The following is a 25,481-nucleotide window of genomic DNA, read 5'->3' as shown; positions in this document are numbered from 1 at the left end:
TCATCCGGTTAATTTTGAAAATGGAACAAAACAGTTGGCTCCCTTTTTTCGGATGTAATCGTTGTTAAAAACTCCAGTCTTTAGAAAATCCACCCATACATGATCCACCGTATGGAATCTTTGCCTCGCAGTAATGAAGGAAAGAAAACGGAAATGAAATAATGGAAGAACTCTCCAAGCTATTTGTTATAGAAAGAAACGAAACCAACACAGGAAATCTTACTCAACACTCACACTGCTAACAGAAGTTCGGAAAAGAGTAGTCATTGAACACGATATTAATTTTAAAGTCAACTTTTTGAAAAATTCCGGAAATTTGGTATGGTTTTTATCTACAGTAGTAGATACAACCAAATTCAAACAAGATTGGGTTCTCCTAAAGATACAATTGACAAATTACATAGAGCAGGTGTTTATAAAATTGCTTGTCCACATTGTGATAAGGTTTATAATGGCCTAGCAACAAGAAATTTAGACATCCGGTGTATGGAACATACTTGAGATCTTATAAAGGCTAAAAAAGACTCTGAAAAAGCAATAACTCACCATTTCAGATTTTAAAAAGCCGAACATATTTTTCATGAAGATTCGTAACATCCCCTTGGAAACTAGATGTCGCAGAAAATTTAGAAATCTTCAAACGAAACCAAGCTTCCCTCCTTAACAGAGATCAAGGTCCTCCTCATGGTTTTTAAAATGTCTACCTGAAGTTCCCCGACAAGGCATGGATCACCAGGCCGCACATTCTCCTACCTAATTCAAGTTGCTTACGGTCTCTGTAGAGATGGTCGGGTAAACCCGAAATCCGAGCATCTCTAATTCCCTGGCTTATAATTTGTCCCTTTCATTAAACTTCTTAGATTTTAGAGTTTACGGGTTTCACTATTCATTTCACGGTCCATGTGAGTCAGCGTCGAAATACGTATTTGCATATCGTAATAGTGATAAGTGGAAGTGATTGAATGGAGTAGTTTAAAAGTGTAAATTAAAGCGATTCTTGTTATTTATAAGTTCAAAATCAGGAAGGTTGAGTGTAAAGCCACGACAGCAAGATTGACGTAGAATTACATAAGACTTTTTTACATCAAATACATTGTTGCATTCGAGAGTGATCGTAAATTAAGTGTGAATTTGAAACTTCGAAACAAACTTCTCCTCAATAATTCTTCAAGGACACAAACTATACGATAATACGATATGATACGATTGATGTATCGATATTTTGTATCAATATGTTTATAACTTTTATCTAAAACTGATGAAAAAACTCTCAAAAAATAACATGGTGACTCTGAATATATCCCAAATTGCATCTTGGGTCAACTTTTAGCTTCTATACGTCATCTCAATTGTAGAAATACCCATTTTGGGTAGTGTTTGGTAATCTTAGGCTGTTTTCCAGAAACCGGGAGTCGTCATCTTAGGTTTCAAAACAGCCTGTGGAGTTTATTTCTGGCCTCTGAAATTCCGGAAATACCGATGTTGAGTGGTTTTCAGCCATTTCTGACTATTTTCCAGAAACTGGAAGTCGCCAATTCTAAACCTCTGTGCATCACCCCGATTAAGGAAATACATATATATCAGCCTCGCCTTCTCGGGTTTGAAATGACGTTTGGAGTCGATTTTTAGCTTTTGTGTATCATCCCGATCGTTTTAATCTTTTTTTTTCAGAAAAACGAGTCGGTCTATTTGTTTCATCCGTATGGGACCTTTCCCCCTTCCAGAGTAGACAGAGGTGTAAAACCAACATAGATATATTTCTTGCTCTCTAAAACCTCCACATGTCAAATTTGGTGCCATTTGCTTTTGTTAAAAGCCCGGTTTGCCCACATGATAGCATTTTAATTTTAAATGAAATAAACTTCGTCGAAGACGCTATGGTTCTGTCTCAAAGCTGACAAATCACAGAATTTTTATATTTGGCTTTAAAATAAAATGGCGTCAAAAAAACGTTGAAAATTTTCGATTTTTCTTGTTGTCTCTTAACCCTCTAGTGCCCAAATTAATTTCTAAACGGACTTCGATAAAATCATTATAAACCATTATAAACACTTCTTAAGTATTTATTAAAGCTTTTCGGAACTTCGACTGAAGCCCGCCAAATGGCGGCATTGGGCACTAGAGGGTTAAGGTGAAATGGGTTTAAACTCGGGAATATTTATTTTTGCATCAAAATACACCAAAAAATCATACATAGAACCCGAGACAGAAGAAAAAGTTATTTTCTGTTGCATTGTGTAGTACTTGAAATGCGTTAGTAATGATATTTTGCATGTTAGACGACGACGGTTATATGGGAAAAAAGCGATGGTGTTATTTTTTCGCTCCCATGCACTTTTCGTGTTCCTTATGGGTCCTATAACAACTGTGTAACTTTCCAGATCGATCAGTGGAACGCCCGATTTTTAAAGCTTCTATACGATTTTATATAGGAAAAACCACTTTTTCAAAACTTTTTCTATATAAATGTCCAGTTGGCTCCTAAAAATATATCAATACAAGATATTTATAGGAAATTTTCGTGGGAAAAACTTTCTGAAGACCGCAAGGCGCTACCTTGCTCGTGAAAAAAGATATTCACCCCACATTGATTGAATATCTGACGAACGACTCACCATTGAGTTTTACTAGCAATACTGCTGCAGCATGCTGCTGTTGCAAATTCAACCATGTGATGAGAAATGATATCGCTTATGTTTATCTTGGAGGCTTCCCCGAAGATACTATGAGCAAAAATCACACTTTGAAAATTAATTCCACGCGAAATTATTTCTCATACTTGAGCAAGTTTGCAATAGCAGCATGCTGTAGCAGTGTTGCTGGAAAATTCCAATGGTGAGCCGTCCGTCAGACATTCAATCACTTTGGGGTGAAAAGCTGTTTCTACAAGCATCGTAGCGCCTTATATTTTTTTTAAGAGCCAACTTGACATCTCTAGAGAATAAGTATTGAAAAAGTGGATTTTCCCATATAAAATCGTATGGAAACTTCAAAAATCGGGCGCAAATCGGGCGTTTCACCGATCAATCTGAAAAGTTAGACAGTTGTTATGGGACCCATAAGGAACACGAAAAGTGCATGTGATCTAACATTTATTTTTTGTCCCACCCTACTGCGCATATGATGCCGTCGTGTTGAAAAACATGTCAAGCAAGTTCAGATTTTCCAATTCAGGCAATAAAAAGTCACGGACCATGAATCATGGTGGAGTAATACATTTCCAACTCCTGAGATCGACGGCGAATGGACATTTCCTGATCTTCATTAACACTGGTATGGCGGTATTCTCTACGATACGCACTTTACGCATGCGAATCACTGGTTCAATGTCCAACAAAGTAAATTTGGTAATAACACCTCTAATTCGTGTTTCGCTAGGTCGATTATGACGGCCATAAAATGGCCGTACAAGGCGGAACATATTTTTCACAGAACACGGATTTTGATAATAAACTTCTGCATAAAGGTCGTAAAATAACCCTTTACTAAGTGTGTAAGTCTAACTTCCATTCAACTACGTCGTCAATCAACGTAAATAAGCGTGAAATGTTTTCAGAAACTAAAATTGCGAAAATAGATTGAATAGGGCAGAAGTAAAATTATATTGGGATCGATAGTTGATTCAAACAATCGGAAACATAAAAATCGCGAAGAAGTATGCTAGAAAACGCGAAAAAAACCTCTTAATCATTTGCCTGAATCATGCTTACGCACATCACCTGACAAATAAACTTTTTATTATAAATTGGCTACATTAGACATTTATTTATTTCCTTTATTTCTACTTTCCAGAGTCGTCAAAATGTTTCGACGCCAACATACGGGTTATCCTCGGGCCTCAGCAAATTGAACCTAGACTCTCCCATATCTATCAAGAAATCACAGGTAAGCGCTATACAACTGCAAATATTTGATTTGAGCTGGACTATACTAACGATTTTTCCTCTTCTATCCCCAGGTGACTCCTCAGTCGCCAGAATTCATTCCAAACAATCGCCTCAACACGTCGTCATCACCAAACTTCTACTCATCTTACTCGATACTCGGTAGTAACGGTTCGACTGGAACTGGTGGCATCGCTGGCGTTGGCAGCAACAGTGTGATAGGATCCAGCAATGGCACGACGGTGGTTGTGGCGGGGAACGTCGGATCAGGATCTGCCGTCGTCGTTCAAGCTCAGTCAGCACAACTTTCATCGGTGGCGACGGCGATCGTACCCACCGGCGTAGGTGGAGGGGGAGGAGGAGGTGGAGGGGGTACTGGCAGTTCCGGCGGCAAATCCCAAGCAAGCAGCTACGGTAGCAGCATACTGGGCAGCTCACTTAGCAACAGTTCTACCTACGCCGTTACCCCTATTAAGGGTAAGTTGCCATCGTCTAGAATGCGAAAAATCCACAATCTACATATGAGAGCTTCCCGCTGGCTACCGGAACGAACGGATACCCTGTCTGTCTGCCGCGAAGACCTAATTAGCACTTTGAGCTTGGTTTGTTTCAGTTTTTCAGCGTGGAAGCTGTACATTACACAAGTTATTTGTGTTTTCTTCTTTGTGCGTTTCGCTCAACAACCCCTCCATAAACACACGACGAATGCGGAAACTGATTGAGCTTTTGTGTTTTTTCTCTTTTCTTTCTTCCTCTTCTGCGCTGCTTAAAGGGCGAAGTTTACTTCGTAACGATTCACCACAGAGTACTAATACGTCTCCTCGAATTACGCCTCAACCATCACCACCGCCAATTACTACCAATATTCATCAAGTAATTTGTCAAATTCAAGTGAAAGCATTCCTTTTTGCGTAGGAAAAATCCCATTCTCTCTATGTTAGTCTGTTCCATCATTTTATCGAAAAATAACTTTAATGCTTTTGGTTTGCTATCTTTTGAGAGTTTGATGGTTTCAATCAATTTGAAATTTGATTGTGTTGGATATAAACAGGATAACTTTGGTTGAACAGAAACGTGATAGAATGGGACACTACGAAGTAAATCACACTCACATCTTGCTTTTTTTTTCGAAACATTCTCTTTTCCAACCCTTCTACGAAACAGGAAAATGTCGGTGGTACGACGTACTTCTATCCTACTGCAGCCAACCATCAATTAACACCGAGTAGTACAGTTAACACGACTGAAAACACATTTGTCCATGTAACAAGCTCACAAATTAATCTAAGTTATTCGCATCCAGGTGAGTAACACAATTTCTCTCCTAGAGAACCGACCGGTTATTGCGATCCTTTTCACAGGACATGTCTACCCGGGACCTGCGTCGCACGTTGTCAACATGCAAGCGAAGTCGCAAGTATCGATGGCGTACTTTCTGCAGGACGAACTGAGAAACGATATTTTAACAAGAAACGAAACGGTGAATAGTGTCGAAACTGAGTGTCAAGGTGCCCATCTAATTCATAAACTTACAGAACGCTTCTCGGTCTAATCGGTTGTAAATATTTATTTTTTTATTGCAGATTTGCCTCTAGAAGTGGAAAACTACCATTCGCTGTGTCTGCTGGAATCTTTGCCAGTACATCCTAAGCTACCGCTTCCGTCGTCTACCTACAAAGCAACACACAATCTCACTGGCGTTAAGTACTGCCTAAGGCGCCTTCATGGTGAGTCTCGCTTTAGCCTGTAATACCCGATGTCCGAGACGATTTTCATAAATGCCGCTAATTTATCTCAAGGTTTCCGACTCCAATCGACCAAATGCATGCAGTTTGTCGATATGTGGAAGAAGTTGCAGCACACCAACGTAGTACAACTGCGAGAAGTATTCACAGCCAAGTCCTTTGGTGATAACTGTGAGTAAACAAAAAAAAATGTATTTGTAAACAGTTTTTGTCCTCTTTTTGTTTCTGGAATAATAGTAACCATCGTTGTCTGTTTTTGCTCTTTTTCCCCCAGCTCTGGTGATAGTGTACGACTATCATCCCGGTTCGCAGACGTTACTCTCGAAATATTTTACCCCGAGCACGGAAACAACGAACGGATATTCAGATCCATTTTCCGGCGAAGCACGACCCTTCAGGTACATTTAATAAAAAGCTATGTAGCGACGAAAATCAATCTCATTATGCTCCGTAGTCACAAAAGTTCCCTTCATCGAACGGCTGCCGCAGCGCTGCTGCCGGAAAACGAAATCTGGTCAATTATCATACAGCTTACTGCCGGACTGCGAGCGATCCACCAAACTGGCTTGGCCTGTCGGTAGGTTTTCACTCATACGCTCCTGACGGAATGAAATTATTGCAAAACCCCTTTTCGTCCATCAGAACACTGGACCCAACCAAAATCATTATCACCGGTAAACGGATACGATTCAGCTGCGTTGCGATATCGGATATTGCAACATACGACCCCAACCAGCCAAATCCACTGTCCGTCGTGAGCCACCATCAACAGGTTTTCGTTATTTTTTTATTTTAATTGAATACCTTTGTACTAGAAATCTAACTATCATGTAATCTTGTTTCATGGTTTACTTTTAGGATGATCTAACGGCCCTAGGAAAGCTGGTTCTAGCTCTCGCCTGTCGAAGTTTACAATCCGTACAAAGGGATCAGATTCAAAACAGTATTGAGCTAATATCACGTCACTACTCGTCGGATTTACGGAATATAATTCTGTGAGAAGCTTGTCCCCTTTTGTTTTATCGTCGCATCGCCTAGTCGGCCATTCAATGATAACTTAACCTCTTTTTCAGATACCTTCTCTCGTCGAGTAACCGACGCTCGGTGACGGAAATAATGCCGATGATCGGCGCCCGCTTCTATGTACAACTCGATGCATTACAAGCCCAATGTGATATCCAGGAGGACGAACTGGCAAAAGAGATGGAGAATGGTCGCCTCTATCGGCTGCTGGTTAAACTCGGCACCGTCAATGAAAGACCAGAGTAAGTTGGGTCCATAATCTCCTTTTTCTCATTTTGAAACAAAGATTCTATAGTTGATTCTAGACGGCTCGATTTTGTTTTTCACGAACAGGTTAAAAATTGGTTCCAGAACTCGTGAAAAATCCTTTAATACTACAACATAGATTTCGCTGGAAAGAACACACATGGTAACCAATGAGGTGGTTGTCTTCCGCTCGAAAATTTCAAGGGTGCTGAGGTCCTGTGATTGCAATGTTGCACAGTGGTCGAAAGCCGGAAAAAACCTCGATTTTTCATGTCAATATTTTTGATGTTTTGCATTTTTCCGAAGATTCTCAAAGTGTAAATGACCTTTTCCCAAAGTTTCATGACAATCGGTTGAGAAATCAATTTTTAATCGCACTTTGAATGTTGCTATATCAGGCAATTTCTATGATTTTCATGTTTGAAATCACAATTTTCAGCTTAACTTCAAACACCTGAAACTTTCTCAGTTTTGATCCGATTTTGATTCAACAAGTTTCATTTTGAAGGAAAATTTATGTACTTTTTGGATGATTTTCAAGATTTGCCAAAAACACAACCAATTTCTCAATCGAGGTAAAATATATGGCAGGGGAGCGAAAAAATCATGTATTTCTAATTTCATTTCTACCGTACAATCTTGCGAAACAGTTCGGAACGATCGGATAACCAACATTCTATGGTAAATTTAGTGTACTTTTCAGATTTTTGGGTCCCGTTTTGCACATCGTTGCTCATAGGGAGATATTTTGAAAATAAAACTATGGTGGTCAGTTGTAAAATATTCAATTTCGTATATTTAAACAACATGATTATCTGGGAAGTATACATGAAGTTTTTTCCAGTAGTTTCAAGCATTTTTATATAAACTTGTAAACCGCTTTCAGTACTGCAAGATGTATAAAGAGAGAATAAGTTGAATTGATGAGAAAAAAAACATATCGTCTTTTATATTTTCAATGACGTTGAAATAAACTGCGATACCATCTCATAATTTTCCTTTAAAGACCTCTAACATGTCGCAGAAAGATCTTGAATTGGTCAAACGGCTTAAAAGCTAAAAAATTTTCAAAATAAAATAAATTGAATTATGATGATTCTTGCACCACCATAATTCAGAAAGGAGTACCCTAAGAACAAAAAAAATGCGATTCTAAAATTTCTCGATGAAGAACAAGTGTGGGAACCACCCTAATATTCATCTTAGCACCTATATTCTTCCCGCCGCTTTTATTTCGCTCTTCTCATCGCTCTTAAGTTCCGACTACTCGACATAATTAAGAGGTGAAATAAAACTACTTTTACTTTAAAAAACAACAATTTTACAGTAAATTGAACAAATAATAGCAATGAGACGAATATAGGTGTTGAGATGAATATAAGAGCAGTTCCCCTATCAAAATTTTAAGCAAGATTGAAGCAAAAGCAAAAACCTGATCATGAGAAAGGTCTAACGGCACTTTAGATGCATAAATTGCTATTTTCGACATTTTCTGACATCAGAAATGAGTTCACCACTCCAAAATTGTAATAATATGTAATTTCCAATCATATAAAAAAAAGACTTTTAGGTTTTTTTCCGACTTTTGTATAAAGACCTGCCACTGTGCACCGGTCTAACTGTTTTGTACAGCTTCAGCTTTGGTTGTCTTCAGCCTCCCAATCTCCCGCTGAATTTAATGGAGGTGGAGGTTGATATCCGGTCATCCACTGCTGGCACTCTTAGGCAGGGTTGAGATTTGTTGACACTCTTGAGTGAAAGCGAAAGAAAGCATCCATAAACGGTATTTTTTTAACAATCCTTTCAGAGTTCTCCCTTCCCGCTTTTTGCATGGAAGCGAACTATCAAAACACCTCATTATATTCCATGCGATGGAAGCAAGACAACAAAATGTAGAGCATCATGTCAAAAGGATCTATTTGCTTTGATCGATTTTTTGATCGATCGGTTTTTTCAACCGCCACGGCTTATTAAACACGTCCTGATATGTCCTACATTTGATAGCTATGTGATTAGATTTTAAATAAAAACCACGTTGGGAATAGTTACTTTAGCTGAACCATTAAACAAATGAAAAGTCAATCAAGAAAATCGATGAAAGTAGATAGATCTTTTTGACATGTACAAATCAGCTTATCAGTTAACGAAGATTGTCAAGGCATCGGTCAGTGTCAGTGAAAAAGTGTTTCGGTGACCTTCCACATTCTTGCTCTTCTAGCTCTTCATGGTTACGATCCTTCTGCTGGCGCTTATTACGTCTCAGGATCGTGTGAAGCTGCACCGAACTCCTCTACCGTGGGTAGTGCCGCTTTCAGCTGTTGCGAGTAGACTTCGGCAGATTACGGGTTCCGTAGCTGCTTGATGTTGAGTCGCGGTCATCGGCTCTGTCGTAACTGATAGACAGTCGACAGTTTTTAGCGCATACAAACCACCACTAAGTAGTGGTCCGAGTCAATATCCGTACCTCGGTGGGTGCGTATGTTGGTGATGTTCGAGAAAACCCGTCCTTCGATAAGCACATGGTCAATTTGGTTTGTTGTTCGTTGGTAAAGTGATTTTCAAGTGGTTTTGTGGATGTCCTTGCGGGGGAAGAATGTACTTCGGACTTCTTCGGACCAATCCTCGAGAAACTGCGAAGTTCACGCATCTTTGGCCGTTATTGTTCGTCTCGGTGTGCAAACTTTCGCGTCCGATCACCGGTTTATACAGGTCTTCTCTTCTAATTTGAGCGATCATGTCCCCCATTAAGGGGCTAGGTAGAAGGCTTCCTTTTCAACATCAGGTCTCCCTTCATGTGGGCAGTGCACATTGATTTTTTTTTTTTTATTCTCGCTGATTTTCCGTCGGTCTAGTTCCGCCACTGTTGTGGCCAATCACCGACGCCCAGGGAGGCGACTCCACACCCAGGACCCTAACTCACGACCCGTTTATTAACGGACCGGCGCCAACGGCTTTTACTTCCTCATGCGATGGAAGGCGTGATCCCAGAGATTTTTTCGCCTCAGAAAATCTCCCGGTGTCGGCTAGGATTGAATCTAGACCAGTTGGGTTGGTTGTGAGTGGATCACGCCACCTCAACAACCACCGACACCAATGTCGGCGGTGGGATTCGAACCCAGGCGTCGAGCGTGGTTGGCGGAGACGTTACCAACCACACTAGGCCCCCGCTCCTAGTGCACATTGATGATGGAGTAATTGTAGAACCGGCCTGTAATTCTCAATACACGGATCCTGTCGCTGATCGCCTGCTACTTGATCACACGACTTTGTATCTTGCCCAACACGATAAAGCCGGGTCCCCGCTCTGCACCCACACATTCTCCGTATATTTTCTCCCTTCCAGCATAGTTCCTGCAGCGCGGCGATGCCGAAGTGACGGTACTCCAACTGATTCAGTAGGATCCTGTCGCCACCCGGGATGTTTAGCGTTCTACAGTTCCATGTTCCGAGCTCCCAATCGGTGTTCTCTATTCGTTGCCTAGGTCGTTGCCGATTATTGCAATCCGTTTCTTCTTCTTGAATCTTCGTAGTAAAGTGTTTTTTGCTGTCACCTTACTAGAATGACGATGGCTAGTCTCGTGACGAGGCTACAGTCTTGAGTGTAGCTGACGAGACACCGCATTTCTTACTTCAGGCGCTCCTCTGGAGTACAGACGCAGTTTGAGCCGCTCCTCCTGGAGAACAAACGCACCGGGTTTTTAGGCTAAGACGTTTATGGAGACGTCGACTCGCCTTTTAGGAGCCGTTAGAAGAAGATGTGAGAAGCGTGTTGAGGCCTGTGAGGATCACTACGACACCCACATTGAACCCTGTGAGAATCACTACGACACGCAGAAATGTTCCTAAATTGATATTAGAAATAAATTGGAAGGAAGTGCGATCTGTTTTCAAAAACTAGAGAAAGATGTGATTTTCTGCATCCTCATTAAAAGACTTCCTGAAGGCTCGTTGAATATTTTGGTGAAAATTTTCAACAGAAACTAAAATATGCCTAAAGGCCCAAACACAATGGATACGGTTGGCTTGCGTTGACGTTAATTTGAAAGAAAATGTATGGGCTTACTATCAAATTGCCGCAAACGCAGCCGCAACGTATCCATTGTATTAGGCCTTAAGTTACTTCAAAGTTTGAAGCATATAAGGGTCAAGCTGGAGCATCAAGGGTTCTATAAGCAAACTGTTCAAAGAATTTGCTTTTGTTTTGTGTCATATGCAGTCGGTTGCAAAGAAGTCCGGTAATTTTATCCTTATTCTTGCAAAAATGAATATTAATGAAAATACATCAATTTCTTTTTCCTCTTTAACAAAGAGATTTCTTGGTCACGTTACTCGTGTTGAGTTGCGTTACTTGGTGTAGTCTAAGCAATGTTGTCAATTCGGCAACAGATAAGCGAGAGGGTGCGATGCGATCATTAACGCGTTAACCATATATCCCGACAACGAGGAAGCTAGATAAACTTCAGCGGCTAACTGGTATTGCCACTACTGGAGCAATGCGGAATACACCTTCTAAAGCATTCTAAAGCAAGCTATCCTCGAGTGCGTCTTGAACTGTCCTACAGATCAGACGTTTTTTCGGTTGCTTGTGGACTGGTCTTTGACTGCCTATAGCTTCAAAGTTTGTGTTTTGTCAGTGTGTCTTTTAAAGACTACCTGAAAGTTATTTCCCATCAGTCTTTCTCAAGACTACCTACTTTTGAATTTAACATTTGTTTTAACTTTTTTCGTATCACCTGAAATGGCTGGACGGAAAAAGAAACCTCGCATCGCTGCGGGGAGGAAAAGAGAGGCATCTCTTTCTGACACATCGAGTGTTTGTAGTGACAATCCTTTTGATATTTTGCCTGAGCAAGAAGCTGGTGAAATGGAAGTTACCAATAATGAAACTATACAAAATATAAAATCTTTAAAAAAGGAGAAAGTTCCACCTATTGTGGTAACTATTTCTTCTGAATTTAATATATTCAAAAAGGAACTTTCAACGTTTGTTTCTGACGTTAAAGTTACCTATCAAATTGGCCGTAGAGGTGAATGCCGCTTATTAGCCGACTCAGTAAAGGGTCGTGATCGTCTTGTTCAGTATTTAACTGACAAGATGTACAAATTTTTTACATATGACACCAAGAACGCCAAGCCGTTCAAGGTTGTCTTGAAAGGTCTCACCAACGATCAAACCGTTGATGAGATCAAACTTACTTTAACAGAATTACTTGGCATAGCCCCTACCCAAGTAATTCTAATGAAACAAAAATCACGAGGCGAAAACAGTCAGAGAACTGGAATTTCCCTTGTTAATTATTTAATTCATTTTAACCGCAATGAGGTTAATAACTTAAAATTTTTTGAAAAAGCACATGCTTTGTATAATGTGCGTGTAAAGTGGGAAACTTATAGGAAGTATGGCGGAGGTGAAAAGCATATCACCCAATGCCGTACTTGCCAACGTTATGGCCATGGTTCCAAATTCTGTAACATGGACCAAAAATGTCTTAATTGTGGAGACTCTTCTCACAAAAAGGACACATGTCCTGTGAAAGAGAGTAAAAATTTTCGCTGTGCGAATTGTAACGGCAACCATATGTCAAATTTTCATCAATGCCCAGTCCGTTTAGCAATTGTTAAGGCAAGGCAAGGTAAACAAAATTCAATTTCTCAATTAAAACCAACTTCAAAACAAAATTCTCCAAGCGTACCAGTGACGCATAGTTTACCTACTCCTTTGCATACCCGCTTAACTTATGCACAGGTTACAGGTAGTTCGAACATTATACCGCCTAGTGTTGGTAGTTCGAAAATGACCGTTAATATGGGTAAGCAAAACACGCTAGAAAATAATTGTACACCTATTACTCCAGCTAATATTGCTGCCGAAAATATTTTTTCCAATGTCAACTGCCTGGGGCCTATTACGGCAGGTAAACTTTCTTTTTTGCAACAGGCAATGTTCGATCTTATGAACGCCATGTTGCAGGCAAAATCAATGTTTGAAGCCATTCAAATAGGCACAAATTTTACTATTAAAATTGTTTCTAATTTAAAATTTAGCAATGATTTTAAATAAAACAATTAAAATATTAAATTGGAATGCTCGCTCATTGAAGGCCAATGAGAATGAGCTTTTTAATTTTTTAACAGTAAATAATGTGCATATTGCAATTATTACTGAAACATTTTTGAAACCTAACATAAAATTAAAATATGATCCCAATTACGTGGTTCATAGATATGATAGGATTCAGGGTTCCGGCGGTGGAGTTGCAATTGTTATTCATCGCCGAATCAAACATCGTGCTTTTCCCCATCTTGAGACGAAAGTTATTGAAACTTTGGGAATTGAAGTTCAAACTGAACTTGGGATTTTATTTATTGCCGCAGCATATTTACCATTTCAATGCACACGCGAGCTCAAAAATTATTTTAAAGGTGATTTACAAAAACTCACCAGAAATCGTTCGAAATTTTTCATAATCGGCGATTTTAACGCTAAACATCGTTCATGGAATAATTCTCAAAGTAATTCCAATGGCAAAATTTTATTCAATGATTGTTCTTCAGGATACTATTCTATTTTGTCTCCGAATAGTCCTACATGCTTTTCTTCTGTAAGAAACCCTTCAACAATTGATTTGGTGCTGACAGATCAAAGTCATGTATGTAGTGATTTGATCACACATGCTGACTTTGATTCTGACCATCTTCCAATAACTTTTTCTTTATCACATGAATCAGTTTTAAACCCTATGAGCTCTGTTTTTAATTATAACAAAGCTAATTGGGAAAGATACAAAAATTATATTGAGAGAAATTTCAATAATGAGCTTGATTTGCAAAACGAAGTGAATATTGATTCCGCTTTGGAAGCATTAAAATGTGCAATTGTTGATGCCAGGAATTATTCTGTTCCAAAGGCTCAAGTGAAATTTGATTCACCAATAATTGACGAAAATCTTCAACTTCTAATTCGTTTGAAAAATGTCCGCAGACGTCAATATCAACGTTCTCGTGACCCTGTTTTTAAAACTATTTATAAAGATTTACAGAAAGAGATTAAACATAGATTTACTCTTCTGAGAAATCAAAATTTTGAGACTAAAGTTGAAAAATTGAAACCATATTCAAAACCATTTTGGAAGCTGTCGAAGATTCTTAAGAAACCTTCAAAGCCTATTCCAGTTTTAAAAGATGGTGAACGTTTTCTTGTATCCAATGAACAAAAGGCTCAAAGACTTGCTCAGCAGTTTGAGAGTGTTCATAACTCAAATTTGAATTTTGTGAGTCCATTGGAAATGAAGTCACACGTCAATTTGATTTAATTTCTTCCCAGAATTTTTTACCTGCAGAAATAATTGAAACTAACTTGAATGAGATTAAATCAATTATTAAAAATTTCAAAAATATGAAAGCACCTGGTGACGATGGAATCTTTAATATACTAATCAAACATCTCCCTGAGAGCACAATGGATTTTTTAGTGAAAATTTTCAATTGCTGCTTCAAAATTGCATATTTTCCCAAATTATGGAAAAATGCAAAAATTACTCCCATTTTAAAACCGGATAAGAACCCAGCTGAAGTTTCAAGTTATCGACCAATCAGTTTGCTTTCTTCAATAAGTAAACTGTTTGAGAGAGTTATTCTTAACAGAATGATGTCACACATCAACGAAAGTTCAATTTTTGCAGATGAACAGTTTGGATTTCGCCATGGGCATTCCACAACTCATCAATTGCTCAGAGTTACTAATATGATACGAGCTAACAAATCTGAAGGTTATTCCACTGGAGCTGCTCTTTTAGACATAGAAAAAGCATTCGACAGTGTTTGGCATAAAGGTTTGATTGCGAAATTGCAAACTTTTAATTTTCCAATTTTCCTAATCAAAATTTTAAAAAATTATCTTACTGATCGAACTCTGCAGGTTGTCTATCAGAATTCAAAATCTGATAGATTTCCTGTCAGAGCAGGTGTGCCTCAAGGTTCAGTCTTGGGTCCAGTCCTGTACAACATATTCACTTCAGATCTTCCTGATTTGCCTCCAGGATGCACAAAGTCATTGTTCTGCGATGACACAAGCATTTCCGTAAAAGGAAAAAGTCTTCGTGTCATATGCAGTCGATTGCAGAAAAGTTTAGATATTTTTTCTTCCTACTTGCAAAAGTGGAAAATCTCTCCCAATGCTTCTAAAACTCAAATGATAATTTTTCCGCATAAGCCTAGGGCTTCTTTCCTCAAGCCAAACAATAATCACGTTGTCAAGATGAATGGGGTTATTTTAAGTTGGTCCGACAAGGTTAAGTACTTGGGACTAATTTATGATAAAAAACTTATTTTCAAAGAGCACATTGAGAGTATACAAGCCAAGTGCATCAAATATACGAGATGTTTATATCCTCTCATTAACAGGAATTCTAAACTTTGTTTAAAGAACAAACTTTTGATTTACAAACAAATTTTTAGACCAGCAATGCTTTATGCTGTACCGATCTGGTCAAGTTGCTGTTCAACAAGGAAGAAAATGCTCCAAAGGATTCAGAATAAAATTCTTAAAATGATTTTGAAGCGTCCTCCTTGGTTTGGTACACTCGAATTACATAGACTTACTGGTGTTGAACCATTAGAAGCTATGTCAAATAAAATTATTAACAATTTTCGACAAAAATCGTTGCAATCCTCAATTGCTACGATAAGCTCTCTTTATAGCCAATAAGTTAGCAATTAAGTTAGTTGTAAGTTTACTTCCCCTTTTCTGACAAGTAGGTTTAAATCCCTACGAATGATAAGTCCTAATTGCGAAAGCAAACAAATCCTAACAATTAAAATTACAAATTTCTAACAGTGTTGAGAAGTCACCATTTGTGATTGGACACACATACTCATTATTTACTAATATTTATCATAAATACTTAAGCTACTAACAAATCCCCCCTTAAAAAAAAAAAAAAAAAAAAGCAAGCTATCCTCCATCTACTTTCTTTGAATCCGAACGTTCAACTAGAGGCCAAGAAAAGTGCATATTAGCTGAAACGACAAAAGATGATACTAGACGGGGATAAGATAGGTCACTTGAAGATCTTGAATCTCCTACCTGCTGAACAATAACGGGAGGACCTAGCATTCGTAATGGATAGATCAAGTTCTATACTGACGGTTTAAAAATGGGGATCGTAACAGGAGCGGGAGGGTACGGTCCTAGAGGGGCGACTCGTGGCTGTTGAACCTACCTGTTCAACTAGAATTTCTGAAAATCAGAGTTTGGGGAAGTAATTACAATTTTAACCGCGAATAAATGCAAGTAATTCCCTTTGTTACTATTCAAAAATAAAACTAAAAAATAAGAAAATAAGAGCATGAATTTGGATTTAAGATTCATTTTTTACCTGACGTCCCCATGTGCATTGCACAGGTTGCACCTATGGACGAGTCGCCCCTGCCTAGAACAAAAATATCAGTAGCTATGGGAAACTGGCCAACTGTCTTTCAGGCTGAAATAGCCGCCATTATAGAATGTGCAAATATCTGCCTGAAAAGGGAGTATAGACACGCCAACATCTGCATTTTTTCGGACAGTCAAGCGGCACTCAAGGCCCTGAAAACCTACAAGTGCATGTCTACAATATTCTGTGACTGCATTTGCCTTCTACAACAGATAAGCCAGTTAAATTCTGTACATCTTCACTGGATTCCTGGTCACTGCGGAAAAGAGGGCAATGAAGTTGCAGATAAACTCGCCAGATTTGGTTCCCAATCAACTTTCATTGGTCCAGAACCGTTTTGTGGTATCTCAGACTGTGTCCTGAAGGTTGAGCTGAAGAAATGGGATAAATAAGTGGTAGACAAGCCTGAAGCGCAGTACAGCAAACCGGGGCATACCACAATAGTTCAAATAAATGGACGCAGTGGTCCAAAAACCCCCCAACAGGAAAACGAAAACATATTTCGGCGGTAGAGGTAATGCTTCGTCAACCCAAGCGTCTGCTCACCAAGATGGTGCGGCTCAAAACTGTACAAAACTGTACTTGCTGTATGAAGTAGAGCTCATCGAAGCTGATCTAGAGGACCGCTGAATTAATGTTGAAGCAACCATTAACAGCGCAGCGGATTTTGCTATTGGGTTCGTCGAGGCGAATCGACGTAATGGCTGAAAACGAAGACGACTCTCGTTTTCTGGAAACATGTAAATTCTACAAGAACGCAGTCCGCAGGCGAAGGTGAAGGTGTAAATTAATTGAAGAGAAAACATTAACTCTTCAATTTGGTATTTATTTTATCCTGAAAAGGCAGTGGCGTCGCGTGGCTGATTTTGTCACATGTGCACCAAGCATTTATTCAAGTTTATTTTCCTTCAATAAAATAAGAAAATCATACCAAAGTGTTTGATGCTTTAAATTGAAGGGGTTCGTTACTTGTTTTTATAGGTTATAATATTTCGATAATTGCATATGCTCGAATATTAGGAAATAGGGTACCTGTGCAGTGCACATGTTGCACAGGTGGACCCGACGCCACTGTGAAAAGGACAATTTGCTGTTTAATTCAATATCGGATAAGATGGCGATCACTTCTTCGCGTTATCACTGACAGTGCGAATAAGGTATTCCTTGTGATAGATAACACAGTGAAAAGCTGTTTCACCCAAAACTAGACGGCTCATGTATTTCTAACGCCAGCTTCCCAGAACGTTGGTATGTTATCAAAATGAAGGAACTTTTTATTGGATGCATTCACTACTGCCCGCTATCGCACAGACAGCATTTCACTAAAGGAATCTGCATCAGCTGGCCCTACTACTATCGATGATGTACCCGCAGCAACTGCTGCGCTATCCGTTGTCACAGCTGCGGCCGCTATCTGCTGCCGCTGCATCCCTGCCCCTGCATCCCTGCCCCTGCATCTACTGGCCCTGCTACTATCGATGCTGAAACAGAGACCCGCTGCAACTGCTGCGCTATCCGTTGCCATGCCATAGCTGTGGCCGCTTTTTATCTTTTTCAAACAAATTAGGTAAACAAATTATCGTTTTTAAACACTTAACAAGCTCAAAACTTCATGTGGCAGCTTTGGTTTGTTGGATTTCGATGATTGTCTCAAGCTTGAAATAAAGGGATCTGAATTAAACAATAATCTTTGCAGTAGGTCTGTGTTAGTGGTTATTCGCGATATTTTACGAGTGTGATTCAAGCCGAAATTTTTATTATTTTTCTTATTTGATTCTGCTGCTTTTTCTGAAACTTCTGATCCAGGAATGAAGTGGTGATAAACCAAACTCGAAGCCTATGTTGTTTACAGGTTTTTGCAAGCTCTCTTCGATGTTATTCATTTCCGTTGGCTTCACTCCACATAGATAGCATCTAATAAACATATACATACATGGTTACTTCTTGAAATGATGATCAGAAATTAATGAAGAGTACCTGCATGAGGAACTCTCGCAAAGCGCACTGCAACATTTTCCGTCAACCATCGTTAACTGTAGTTTATGTTCAATTTGGAATACGCCACTGTTGATGGAATCAGAGTTTCAATTTGGTTCTGGATATATCGTTTTTCTTGAATTGTTAGCTCCTTAGTCTCTTTCGCAAATTCTAATCGAATAGGACGGCAGAATCTGGTAGGTAGGGGTAAACAGGGTAAGACCGCCCTGCGGGGTAAGACCGCCCACTGTAGTTTTACTACCAAGTTATAAAATAATTGAAAAATTTCTTTAACGTGTCTATTACAGTATAACTACATAACATTTTGCACGTTTTTCTGTTTTGATAGTGCGCGAACGGTCGCAGAAAAAATCAAAAACAACCTTTCAGCTGGCAACCAGTCAATGCGCTATTGTTTTGCGGCAACGGGACTTAAGGTTTTTCAGTCTAAAAATCTATTGTTTTGTTCGTGAATATACGTTTAATCGCTTGCCTGAATCTATCTTCTTTCGTAAATATCGAAGGCCGTGAGTAATCTTGTAATTTTGACTACTTTTTCGGTCGAATATGAAAATGTTCCACTGGGGGTAAAGTCGCCCACTATACAAGGGGTAAAACCGCCACATATCCAACTGCTTGTTGTTTTACTTCAAGACCCAAATGTCTCGACACTACAAAGGGAATATTTACAGGATCAATGAAGCAACTTCAAGCCACATAAGACATCGATGTTAATCGACCATTTTCGATTTGGTTGAAGCTTTTCTAGTAATATATTTTAGCAAGACTTACTTTTGAAAAAAGTTAACCTGTGTGAAAATGGTGTTAATGAGCCAAAATAATTTTAGAGCCAGGACGGTTTGTTTGATTCGTATGACGTCTCCGGAAGAATTGAAAATAGTAGTTTTTTACTTCCGAAAAAAAAAAAATTTTTCAGATTTTTCACAGTGTATATTTTATTTAAAAAGAAAAAAAATACCATCTACAACTTTGTCAGAGACACTATACCGATAAAATCAACCGTTTCGGCCCTAAAAATATTGTTTATCCTCAAAAAATGGTGGGCGATCTTACCCCGCTGGTGGGCGGGCTTACCCCGCATGAAAAAGATCTGCACATTTTCAATGAATTTCTAAAAATTAAAAAAAGCTGGAAAATAAACAAAAATATTTCAGTTCTTATTTTTTAAATGCGGGTATTGAATAGAAGAATCTCTTAGCGAAGAAAAAATGAAATTGCAGCCGCAACTTTTTTTTCTATAAACAGAATTGCTTAAGGGGGCGGTCTTACCCCGCTTACCCCTACTTGAAGGAGTAGCATTTTTCCATATCATTTTATCATCCACCAAAAGACGAAGCGGGACATACGAAGTAACAAAGAGATTGCTATCTTCAGAAGTGGGATCAGAAAAAGATTGTTTATATTCGCTCTGTCCACTTGACCCATCAAAACCCCATTTTCCGATTAAAATGGCTCCTATCTTTTTATCTGAAGACACTTTCGTTGAAATATTTTGGTATCGATCGAAAAATTCGTGATGATCCGACAGGCTCTGAAACTGTCTCAGAGACTGCACGTTTTTCAGGATAGCATCTTTTTTTGCTTTTAACACGCTATAATAAGACGGTAAAACATCGCAAATTTATTGTTTACAAATTGTTTTATCGTCAAGTATTGATGCTTCGTCAATTTTGTTTCAACTATCAAAGAAACTGCTTCATCAGGGTTAATATTTACTGAACCGATCGATTTACTCGAATGAGAAGCATGACGCGAAAATCGACAAGCAGAAGAGTTTGTTGCAGACAATTCGGCAATTCTCCGGCGTTTTGAACGCGGGCTACACGTGATGTATTCTTTCCTAGGCCGCCCTCGCGGCACGATACTTTGGAACATGTTACAGATACTTCAAGTTCCACCTGATCTTCTTTGTTTAACCAACACTCGTTTTTGGCAACAACTTCTCGCCGACATCTATGAGACTTTTTCCAAAGAACAGATAATTTGTTACAGATATAATCAATGCGTGTCTTCAAAACATCCGTCTTAAATTTCAGGTTATGTTCAGCTTGTGCAATAACTGCTTTGCAGGACTCAAACACGTGGCACCTCTTCTCCATTGCACTTCCAGCTTTGGAAGATCATATTTGCAATATTGATAAACTTTTGAAAACAAATGTGTGTGTTGGACCTGAAAATTCCAGAACTCTTCTATGAAACTATGTAAAAGGCATATTTTTCAAACTAAAGAATAACTAGGTATCTTTAATCGCTTGCCACCAACTTAGGTGCAAAAACATGCAGCTGAAACCTTCAACAAATCTTTGTTAAGACCTGAATCTATCGTTTGGTGGTAGTTGCGTGATGGTATCTTGCGCGGAACACATTTAAATGTTTACATGAACTTTAGTATGAGTGGCGCACTTTGGCTTTTAAACTATGTTCACTCCTACGACTAAATGTGATTACAGTTTAGCACAAACCTATCTAAACACTACCGTAAGAGCAAAACATACCTGTTTTCTGAAGGTTCATGATGAAAATAAGCAAATAAAGCAATTAGATTTGTTCTACAGCGGATATATACACAATGTAAAAAAACACGCACTGCTCAAGCTGATTATGCAAGTGTCAAACACCTTCACTTATCTCGTGCTTAAATGTAAACTATTCACAAAATAGGCTAACAAAACAGTTTTTCTGCATGCTCGGATTAATTATCAATGCATTAAATCGATAATAACCAGGAAACGCAAAAAAAAATTATTTTGTTCTATGGGCGAACCACTGTGTGCTGCTAAGGGAGGACTGCTGTTGTCGCTGTCTAGAACTAATATGAGCGGTTTCGGCTGAAACTGGCTCTTATCTAGGCCAAATAGCGCTTTTTAAATTACTAGGTCTGTAATTCTGTCGACCGTGCTTGGGAAGCAATCATATAACTTCCAATCAGAGGTCGAATTTTGCGTTTTGACAAAGTTTGACAATTTGTGCTGGGTACTCCTTCTGAGACTTTGAATGTGCATGGAGGAGTTTGCTTCCATTTCTCCGCAGCCGTTTTCTTTTCAGTTGTACTATCATTTAGCGGCTATGTGGCCTAACGACTTGCAATGGGTGCAATTCTGTACAGGGGGTACATGTATAGGCGCACAGGCGAACGAGGCGTATGTAAGCAATGCAGATGCGGTGAATATGACTCCTTGCGAGTCTATCAGGTTCCTCCCTCTTACGAGTGATACTGAACTCAATTGCTTGCAGTCCAGTATTTTAACCTTGGATGGACAGGCTCGGATCGGTCACAACACTGATTTCCGCGTCTCGCGCGAACGTATACGCGATATTTTCGAGTGAAGAACTCAGAACAAGCTATATCGTTGGCCTGATTCAGGTCATTGACCACGAGACAAGGCTTGTTTGGTCTGACCTTTAAAATTTCAGTCACCTTGCTATTACAGGGTTGAAAGGATTGAAATGAAGGTGCGGGAGGTGAGGGATCTAGATCTATCGCGCTAAAACTAGTGCAGCAGCACAAGAGACAAGAAGTATACATCACCTTTCCTGTTTTATGTTGAAGCGTACATCCACCGGAACGCACAGAACTCGAAAACCAAATCGTCTGATGCAGCAGTAGGCAGCTACGAGGCGACGCAATTACGCAAAGATGATGGTGATGGCTACCGCACTAATCACGTTGTTGTCCTTTCTTTCCTCGATAGACTTAACTTAGACGTGACGTGGTCGGAAACGGGCGACCGCTATATGCTGAAACTGTTCCGTGACTACCTCTTTCACACCGTCACTGAGGACGGCCGTCCATGGCTCAACCAGTCGCACATTGTGCAGTGTCTTAACAAGCTGGATGCTGGTACCATGGAAAAGGTTAGTACCCCTTCTTTTGTGTTACATCCGCTTAACACCGCCTAATTTCTCCATCCCCAACAGGTGCAGCTGATGTCACGTGACGAACAATCAGTATTAGTAGTAACTTATGCTGAACTGAAACACTGTTTAGAGCAAGCTTTTTCCGAACTGGTAACCGCGGCCACCGTGTAATAACGAAAGCAGCAGCAAAAGTACTAAAAAGTGATAGCAGTAGTAGCCGCGTATCAATTGCGTATATACATACATGCACACACACACTCACACTTTGAGTGTCTGTTACTATTTCAAGGCAGAGCTTTAATGAGGCTCGAGAGGTGTAATATTTTCTAATTAGAGGTTATAGTGCAGACAACTGTCGGCGGCAGCAGCATTGAGGTGTTAATAGGAAGGAGTAAAAGTACACAGAGATAAACACTCATACATACACATACACACAAGCATGCATAAATACAGCAGGTTAAAAGTGGAGAGAGAAAGTGAAAGAATGCAATTTGTAAAGATATGATCATGATCTTATTTTTTATACACATACACAAACACACAACCCTAAAAGAAAATCATTGTAGCGAAGGGTGCAGAGAAAAAACTACAAAGATAGAAAGAGAGACATCATCTTAAACATAAATATTTACACAATACAAAGCAAGAAATAATCGTTGACCGAGATTAGAGAGCACAGTATGGGTACGTGCGTGAGCGAGTGCGCGGGTGAAATTACTCAACTATGTAGCGCCACAAACCACAGATTGCGAGCAGCTAAACTGAGAACGATCGTGCAGGTGCAAAGTGTAAAGTGAAAGTTAAGTTCAATGTTTTTAGGGTTCTTTTTTAATACCAACAATGGCAATGTTTATCGATACGAAAGAAAATGTCTCGTTTTAATGGACAGACATTGCAGAATAAGCGTCAAGAGGTTGCAAAAGTTGCTGGTGATAAGCCAAGCGAAAATGTGTGGAGAAAATACAACTTTCGTTATGGAACATTACTTGGAAGCATTACTTTCGAGTTACAAATTGTATTCAGCGGACGTTTGAGAGTATGTATTGAACATTTCAGAACATTGCTTTCTTTGTTGTTTGTTTTGCAGCTAACGTCACCTTTCTTGACGTTTTTCTAGCGATGGCTATAAACTTATTTCTGTTACACTAATCTAAACTGCTCAGCTCTTCGGTACAGTGAAATCAGATTACCGCTGGATGTAAAAATCCATTTATTAACTCTGTTCCACCTGAGCGCTCGCAATTGCGCTAATTATTAATAGCATTATAGTATGGTAAACGTAACTAATGACCCCTGTTTTCTTGCTGTACTCTCACCAAGGCAGCTGCAGCATATGTTATGCGTTTCCGTGATATCGATACAGCCAACGATCGCCCGTCTGCTGGTGACGGTTTTTTTTTTGTTTAAATTCAAACACTGGCAAATGGAGTTTAGAGTTCTTATTACTTTAGGATACGATACAAACTTGTATGTGACAGCGAGTGAGTGAGTTGGATTGTGAAACGAAACCGAAAGAATATCGTTCTATATTTTCTCTAATTAATTTAAACTGAGCAAAACGTTTGTGATGTTATTTTTTATTACTATACATTTATTTTTAGAGTCCTTTTTGTGCGTCTTTATTTCCTAATTACACATAAAATAATTATTACTATTGTTTTTGCTAGTGTACTATTTACGTTCTCAATTTAAAAAGTAACAAAAAAGCGATACAGAATGTGTGACAAAACGAAGAAAAGAACTTACCTCGATTTATCTTAAACAAAACAAAAAGTATGGTTTGTTCTCTCTTTCGCGCTCAACATTATCCAGGAAATAACTGTTTCGCTTTTTTTTAGAATCATCAAATCAAATAAAAATTTCCGTACTATTATTCTTTCCAACCGATAGACCAGCGGCATCCACTTGGTTTAATTTTTTTTTTCGGTTCTTGAGCTAAACACCTAAATAACGAAAGCGTTTTTATTCATAGCGACAGAGTATCGAGACACGATAGTTGTTTTTAATCGTAAAAAATAAAACAGGTAGAGACAGCATAGGCTATGAGATTTTTGGATTGAAAAGAAAAAGAGAAAGAGAATTTAACTTCACAACTAGAACAAAACTGAAACCAATAGATATTAGCTGATATTGATATTGATGCATAATGAGACACAGGGAGGCAACTGGTTTATCTTTCTATACAAGTCAAAGAAGAAAAAATACATAAAGCCGAGATATGATTCGTCTCGAAAAGCTAACAGAAAACAAATTCATATTCTTCCTGGAGCAACTGAGAAGCAGCGAAAAAACAGAAAAAAGAGCGAGAGAGAGAGTAAGCATAAAATTGAGAATTATAGTGAAAGACTTTTTACTGTGACAAATAATATTTAAATAAAAAGAGTAACAAAGGAGAAACTAAAGTAAACAGAAAATACAGATAAACAGCAAATTACATAGAATGGAAATATATTTGTAATAAAACAGAAAACAAAAGCACAAAAAAAGAAACGAAAGTAACATCCGAGTCAACAGAGGTTGCACTATGTTTTGTTGGTTTGCGTTCTGTTGGACCCATTCCTCGTTCAATTTAACAGTTAGAATAACCATTTTTCTCTCACGAAGCGCAATTGGCTTTATTTCCTAAATTACTGAATCTGTTTCCTCACCGGTAAATCTACAATTCGTGTGAAATAAACACATTATCTGATCTCATCAATTATTATCAATAAAATCTTCCGTCTGCAGACCAAAATCGGTTTCCTTTTATTTATATCATACCAGGCAAAAAAAACACAAATCAACAAAACAGCAGAAGTGGATGATCGAGATATAATTGAGTAAAAAATAAAGACAAAAAAATCATGCGAGAAAAAAATAATAAAAATATAAAATTGAGAGCACTTTATTGCGCTTAAACAAAAAACAATAAAAGAAAAAAATATGTTTCATAAAATGTAACGCGTAGCTTTTGTAATCCGAACCAGGTTGTTTGTGATCAAGGTTGTTAATACAATAGATTATCGTCGATAATCGTCATCGCCGTTACCGATAACGTATGGTATCGTTATTGACGATGACGATACCGTCTTCAAACATTAACGATATCGGCGATAACGATAGTCACTAGACGTTATCAGCTCACTAACGCCTTATGCCAGTTTTGTCTGCTGTGGTAGCGAATGGTGTACGACTTGATCGAAAAGCAGGCACGGGATGAGGAAACGTTTTTTCACTTCGGAGGATTGGAGACGTAACATCACTAGGCAACAGGAAGAAACTTTTCCTTATTTGTTTATGTTTCGCTTCTCATC

The 25,481-nt window shown here is 38.8% G+C and overlaps 1 protein-coding gene across 3 annotated transcripts in view; it reads left to right on the top strand.

Moving 5' to 3' along the window:
- The window catches only part of LOC129721349 (PAN2-PAN3 deadenylation complex subunit PAN3), a 66,352-nt gene extending 41,229 nt beyond the window's left edge, over positions 1 to 25,123 (top strand). For all 3 annotated transcript variants that reach the window (XM_055673808.1, XM_055673809.1, XM_055673810.1), the window contains exons 4-17: positions 3,793 to 3,885; positions 3,959 to 4,361; positions 4,657 to 4,757; positions 5,049 to 5,187; positions 5,246 to 5,392; positions 5,468 to 5,611; positions 5,684 to 5,800; positions 5,904 to 6,027; positions 6,084 to 6,206; positions 6,272 to 6,401; positions 6,488 to 6,624; positions 6,703 to 6,894; positions 22,023 to 22,185; positions 22,249 to 25,123. In XM_055673808.1, the coding sequence (XP_055529783.1) occupies positions 3,793 to 3,885; positions 3,959 to 4,361; positions 4,657 to 4,757; positions 5,049 to 5,187; positions 5,246 to 5,392; positions 5,468 to 5,611; positions 5,684 to 5,800; positions 5,904 to 6,027; positions 6,084 to 6,206; positions 6,272 to 6,401; positions 6,488 to 6,624; positions 6,703 to 6,894; positions 22,023 to 22,185; positions 22,249 to 22,359 (2,124 nt within the window). In that variant the 3' untranslated portion in view covers positions 22,360 to 25,123. The remainder of the gene's footprint in view (positions 1 to 3,792; positions 3,886 to 3,958; positions 4,362 to 4,656; positions 4,758 to 5,048; positions 5,188 to 5,245; positions 5,393 to 5,467; positions 5,612 to 5,683; positions 5,801 to 5,903; positions 6,028 to 6,083; positions 6,207 to 6,271; positions 6,402 to 6,487; positions 6,625 to 6,702; positions 6,895 to 22,022; positions 22,186 to 22,248) is intronic.
- The last annotated feature ends 358 nt before the right edge of the window (positions 25,124 to 25,481 follow it).

This window comes from Wyeomyia smithii, chromosome 2 (assembly GCF_029784165.1).
Source record: "Wyeomyia smithii strain HCP4-BCI-WySm-NY-G18 chromosome 2, ASM2978416v1, whole genome shotgun sequence".
In the NCBI taxonomy this organism is placed as follows: Eukaryota; Metazoa; Arthropoda; class Insecta; order Diptera; family Culicidae; genus Wyeomyia; species Wyeomyia smithii.
Note: the sequence above shows the minus strand (reverse complement) of the source record. Positions and strands in the feature narration are given on the sequence as shown.